Source organism: Vicia villosa, unplaced genomic scaffold (genome assembly GCF_029867415.1).
Source record: "Vicia villosa cultivar HV-30 ecotype Madison, WI unplaced genomic scaffold, Vvil1.0 ctg.000941F_1_1, whole genome shotgun sequence".
In the NCBI taxonomy this organism is placed as follows: Eukaryota; Viridiplantae; Streptophyta; class Magnoliopsida; order Fabales; family Fabaceae; genus Vicia; species Vicia villosa.
The window spans coordinates 324,842-330,000 of NW_026705423.1; the positions used below are offsets into that span (position 1 = coordinate 324,842).

Sequence of the window (5,159 nt, forward strand, 5' to 3'; positions counted from 1 at the left end):
TTACTAACCGTTGTGATATTATTTGTGATATTACTATCAATTAAAGTGTTACACACACTCTTCGGTTTTATTATTTTTGATATCGCTCTAACCGTTGTGATATCTATAAATGCAAAAAAGTCATGATGACAACCCTAGCCACATGTCATCTTGGTAACAATCATCGCCACATGTCATTTGGTAATAATTCTAAATAAAAACCCTAATTATTCAAACTTTATATTAAAATAAAACAAATAATAATAATAATAATAATAACAATAATAATAATAATAATAATGATAATAATAAAAATAATGATAATAATAATAATAATAATAATAATAATAATAATAATAATTAGGCAATTTCCGACGAGGAATTGTAGGGTTCCGATTTGGGTTCAATCTTCCTCATTCTGACGAATTCTTTCTTGGTGTTGGTTTAAACTCCTAACTCTAGGGTTAGGGACCATGGCAGGGAAGAAGAAGAAGGAAAGGGGAGATTTGTGTGTGGTAAACGATGGCTCGGGGGAGGGGACGGCCAAAAACTATGGTGGCTTCTCCGACGGTGCTACCAACGGTGAGTGGGAATAAAGGAGGCGCAACACCGAAGGTAATGGAAACAGTGCAAGAGGGAACTTCGACAATTGTAGATGGCGATTGTGAAACACTTGAGGGGACACCAGATTCAGAGACCAAACCAAGGGAAGAGGCACTGAGTGAGCAAAGACTTTGGGTTGGTGTGATTAGCGGGAATAGATTACCGGCGAATGGCATCATGATAGGCTACTCAGCTCCAAAGATAGTGGAAGGCGAAATCGAAGTGGAAATTGAGGCTGCTGATGTTTAATCTGAGGTAAAATTCTGGGAACATACCCTCATTATGTACGTGCTAGGGAATGATTTAAGTATGAATGCTGTGAAACAGTTTATGCTTCGTACCTGGAATTTTGTTAAACTCCCTGAACTGTTTTACCATGATGATGGTTATTTCTTGATGAAGTTCAAGAATAACAAAGAGAAGGAAATGGTACTTCTGAGAGGCCCATATTCGATCCAGACTATGCCTATGATATTGAAGAATTGGTGTCCGGAATTCAACTTTCAAAGGGATATGATTCGCACTATTCCGGTATGGATCAAATTACCTAATCTACCTCTGCAAATATGGGGAGCGTCCAGCTTAGGGAAAATTGGGAGTGCAGTGGGTAAACCTATGTTCACGGATGAATGCACAGCCAATAAATTGAGAATTTCGTATGCGAGAATTCTGGTGGAGATTGATGTTACCAAGAAGCAAAAAGAGAGTGTAACAATTAAAGATTGCGAAGGAAACAAGTTTAACCAACCAATTGAATTTGAGTGGGAGCCAAAGTATTGCGATACGTGCCAAAAGGTGGGACACCAATGTGAAAAAGACAAACCAAAAATAATGAAGAAATGGCAACCAGTCAAAACAAAAGAAGATGCCATTGCTGTTGAGGTAAGCACCCCAGAGGTCCCTATTGAAAACAGTGCTGAACAATGGACTGAAGTAGCCAATGTTAGGAAACTGAAGGGCAGAGCTGTTTTTCCAGATGTTGAGCAAAAGAATAGTCTTGAATGTAGCAATGGTATTGATGCCCTCAGGCTTGGAAATGGTCCTGGAGGTGAATCAGTCCCTGGGCCATGATTATTTCATGGAATGTAAGGGGTTTGAATAAGGCAGGGAAGAATAAAGATGTGGCCCTTAGGCTTCTAAAAATCAGTCCTGCTATTTGTATATTGGTTGAAACTAGGGTGAAGGAAGATAAGGCTAGTGCTATTAGAAATAAGTTGGGTGCTATGTGGGCTTATAGTGACAATTATGAGCACCATGGCAACGGCAGAATTTGGATCATGTGGAATGAGACTAAAGTCCAGGTAAAGAAGATATCAAGTACTGACCAACTTATTCATATGGGCATTTATACTATTCAGGGGGATTTCATCATGTGGTGCACAGCTATTTATGCTCATAATGCAATAGAGAGAAGATACCAACTGTGGAAAGATATTGAAGGAATAGCTACTAATACTCACGATTCCTGGATGCTCTTTGGTGATTTTAATAATGTGCTTAGCTCCAGTGATAGAATTGGGGGTAACCCAGTGTTGGAAAAAGAATTTAAGGCGCTTGAGGAAATGATGCTAAGAACTGGGCTCTATGTGAAGGATAGTATTGGGGATCATTATACCTGGTTCAATAATCAGTGTAACAATCCAGTGTACTCCAGAATTGATTGGTTGTTGGGTAACTCTAAATGGCACCAAGATAATCAAACTAACAAGCTGCATGTAATGCAACCTGAGGTCTCTGATCATGCTCTCCTGTGGCTCCAATCTAACACTGCTAAATAGAGATACAGGAAGAGTTTTAAGTTTCCAAATATTATTGCCAGTGAAGATGGGTTCTTGGAGGCTGTTGAGCAGAACTGGAAGATGCCTCTAGAGGGCCAGCCTATGTATAGAGTGTGGAGGAAACTCTATAGACTCCAGAAGGTTATCTTGGATAGAAGCAAAGATATACAGGGGATTAGTCAGCAAATTAGCCAAGCTCGTGAGAATCTTAGTTCTGCTCAGCAGGATCTGATTGATGATAGACTAAATGCTGATAAAATTCAGAGGGCCAAAGAGTGCTTACAAGACATAATTCACTTAACCACAGTAGAGGAAAACATCCTAAGGCAGAGGTCTAAGGTTAATTGGATTAAACTTGGTGATAGCAATAATGCCTATTTTCATGCTACTCTCAAAAGTAAGTTCAGTAATGCTTACATTGGACTGCTTAAGGATAATGATGGGAATGGCATAACTGACCAAAAGATGATTCTGAAAGAAGTCACTGAGTTTTATAGGGCTCTTGTGGGAAAGCCTGCATCTGGCTTGAACAAAATCGACTTGGAAATCATGAGGGAGGGGAAGCAACTTCAAAGAGATCAGTGTGCTAGCCTGACTGCTCTGGTGACAGAAGGAGAGATCCATAAAGTCCTTAAGAAGATGAGTGACCTCACTGCCCCGGGCATAGATGGTTATGGAGCGAAATTTTTCAAGTCTTCTTGGAACATTATCAAGATAGATTTGTGCATGGCTGTGAAGGACTTCTTTGAGAATGGAAGGCTCTATAGAGTAGTGAACAATACTGTGGTCACTATTATCCCCAAAAATGCTGCAGCTTGTATGGTAAAAGATTTTCGACCCATCTCTTGTTGCACTACCCTTTATAAGATTATATAAAAAAAATTGGCCACTAGACTGGGAAATGTCATAGGTAGCATTGTCAATGTTAGCCAAGCAGCGTTCATCCCGGGTCAACATATCCAAGATCACATTATGCTCGCATATGAGTTAATAAGAGGTTATAGTGCAAAAAATGGCCCCCCGAGATGCATGATCCAAATGGGTATTAAGAAAGCCTATGATAGTGTAGATTGGTTAGCTATGGAGGATATTATGGCAGAACTTAATTTCCCTAATAAGTTCATTCTGTGGACCATGACTGTTATAAAAACTGTTTCCTATAGGTACAAAGTTAACAATGAGCTATCTGATAATGTCCAAGCAAAGAGAGGGCTCAGATAGGGAGACCCCCTATCCTCTCTCCTGTTTGTACTCATAATGGAATACCTGAACAGAATATTAGCCAGAGTTGGAAAGGATGCTGACTTTCATTTCCACGCCAAGTGTGAGAAGATAGGAGTGGTGAATCTGAGCTTTGCTGACGACCTCCTTTTGTTCTCAAGAGGAGATGCTAAATCAGTTCAATTACTTATGACAGGTCTGCTCAAGTTCTCTAAGTCCACTGGTTTGGAAGTGAATCCTGCTAAGTGTAGGGTTTATTTTGGAAATGTGGAGGAGAATGCTAAACATGACATTATGAGAGCTACTAATTTTGAGGAAGGCCCTCTTCCTTTCCGTTATTTAGGGATACCCTTAACTAGTAGGAAGATTACGGTTCAGCAGTGTCTTGGTCTTATTGAAAAAATTGTGAACAGAATTAAGCACCGGAGCTCGAGACTTCTCAGTTTTGCAGGTAGAACACAATTAATTCAGAGTGTGTTGTTCTCTACTAGTAACTACTGGATGCAGAGTATACCTATGCCTAAGAGAGTTATTAGAAATATTGAAGCAATCTGTAGATCATATCTTTGAGCTGGAACTGAAGTTATTACCCGGAAATCTCCAGTATCGTGGCAAAAAGTCTGCACTCCAAAGAAGAAAGGGGTTTGATCTTCAGGATTGGAATAAAGTCTGCATTGCAAAAAACTTGTGGAACCTTAATGATAAAGCTGATAGTATGTGGATTCGATGGATCAATGCGTACTACAGTAAAGGGCAAAACATTATGGATATGCCTGTTAAACAATCGGCATCGTGGATGATGAAAAGTATTCTGAAAATCCGGGGCTTGGTCGCTCCTCTACAAGCCTGGCAGGATAATATCATTGCCGCAAAATTTAACTCACGTCTTATGTATGCTGCTCTGAAAAACTCTATGCAGGACATACCATGGAAAGTGGTTCTGTTAAAGAATTTGGCTAGACCGAAGGCCATTCATACGCTTTGGAGGGCCTGCCATAATAGCCTCCCCACAAAGGATCGATTACATAAGTTTGGTATGTTGAACGACGTTGAGTGTGGTTTTTGTAAAGCGACGGAAACGATTGATCACCTGCTATTTCTCTGCCCAGGTACTTGCAGAATCTGGGAGAGTGTTCTTGATTGGCTGCAAGTGAAACATCAGCCTTTGCAGTGGTGTGATGAGTTGGAATGGATTATTAAAACCTGCAAGAAGAAAGGATGGAGATCTCGGGTTACCCTATGTGCCCTCACGGAAACTGTGCATGAATGCTGGAATTTCAGGAATGCCTTATGATTTGGAGAAAAGGGAAATAGTCAGCAATGCATTGATAACATAATTGATGTAGTCATTCGCAGATGCTGGTCTCAGGAAAAAATTAGACCTCACTTAGGGATGTTAATGCTGCCTTGATCCTTAGAGTGTTTCCTTTGGTTTTTTATATGTCACCAAGGATGTTAGTGGGATCTTTTTAGATCACTTGCTTTGTATTGCTTTGTGTTATATCAATAAAGTTTAACTTGATGTTTCAAAAAAAATAAAAATAATAATAATAATAATAATAATGATGATAATGATGA

At 39.6% G+C, this 5,159-nt stretch overlaps 2 protein-coding genes across 2 annotated transcripts; both read left to right on the forward strand.

Moving 5' to 3' along the window:
• Positions 1-864: 864 nt before the first annotated feature.
• Positions 865-1,653, forward strand: LOC131632453 (uncharacterized). The gene has a single exon (XM_058903198.1). The coding sequence runs from the start codon at positions 865-867 to the stop codon at positions 1,651-1,653; it is 789 nt and encodes a 262-aa protein (XP_058759181.1).
• On the forward strand, positions 1,650-3,581 carry LOC131632454 (uncharacterized). Its single transcript, XM_058903199.1, has 5 exons — positions 1,650-1,883; positions 1,941-2,312; positions 2,361-3,177; positions 3,271-3,433; positions 3,524-3,581. Exons 1-5 carry the CDS (start codon positions 1,650-1,652, stop codon positions 3,579-3,581), a joined length of 1,644 nt encoding a protein of 547 aa, XP_058759182.1.
• Positions 3,582-5,159: the final 1,578 nt, after the last annotated feature.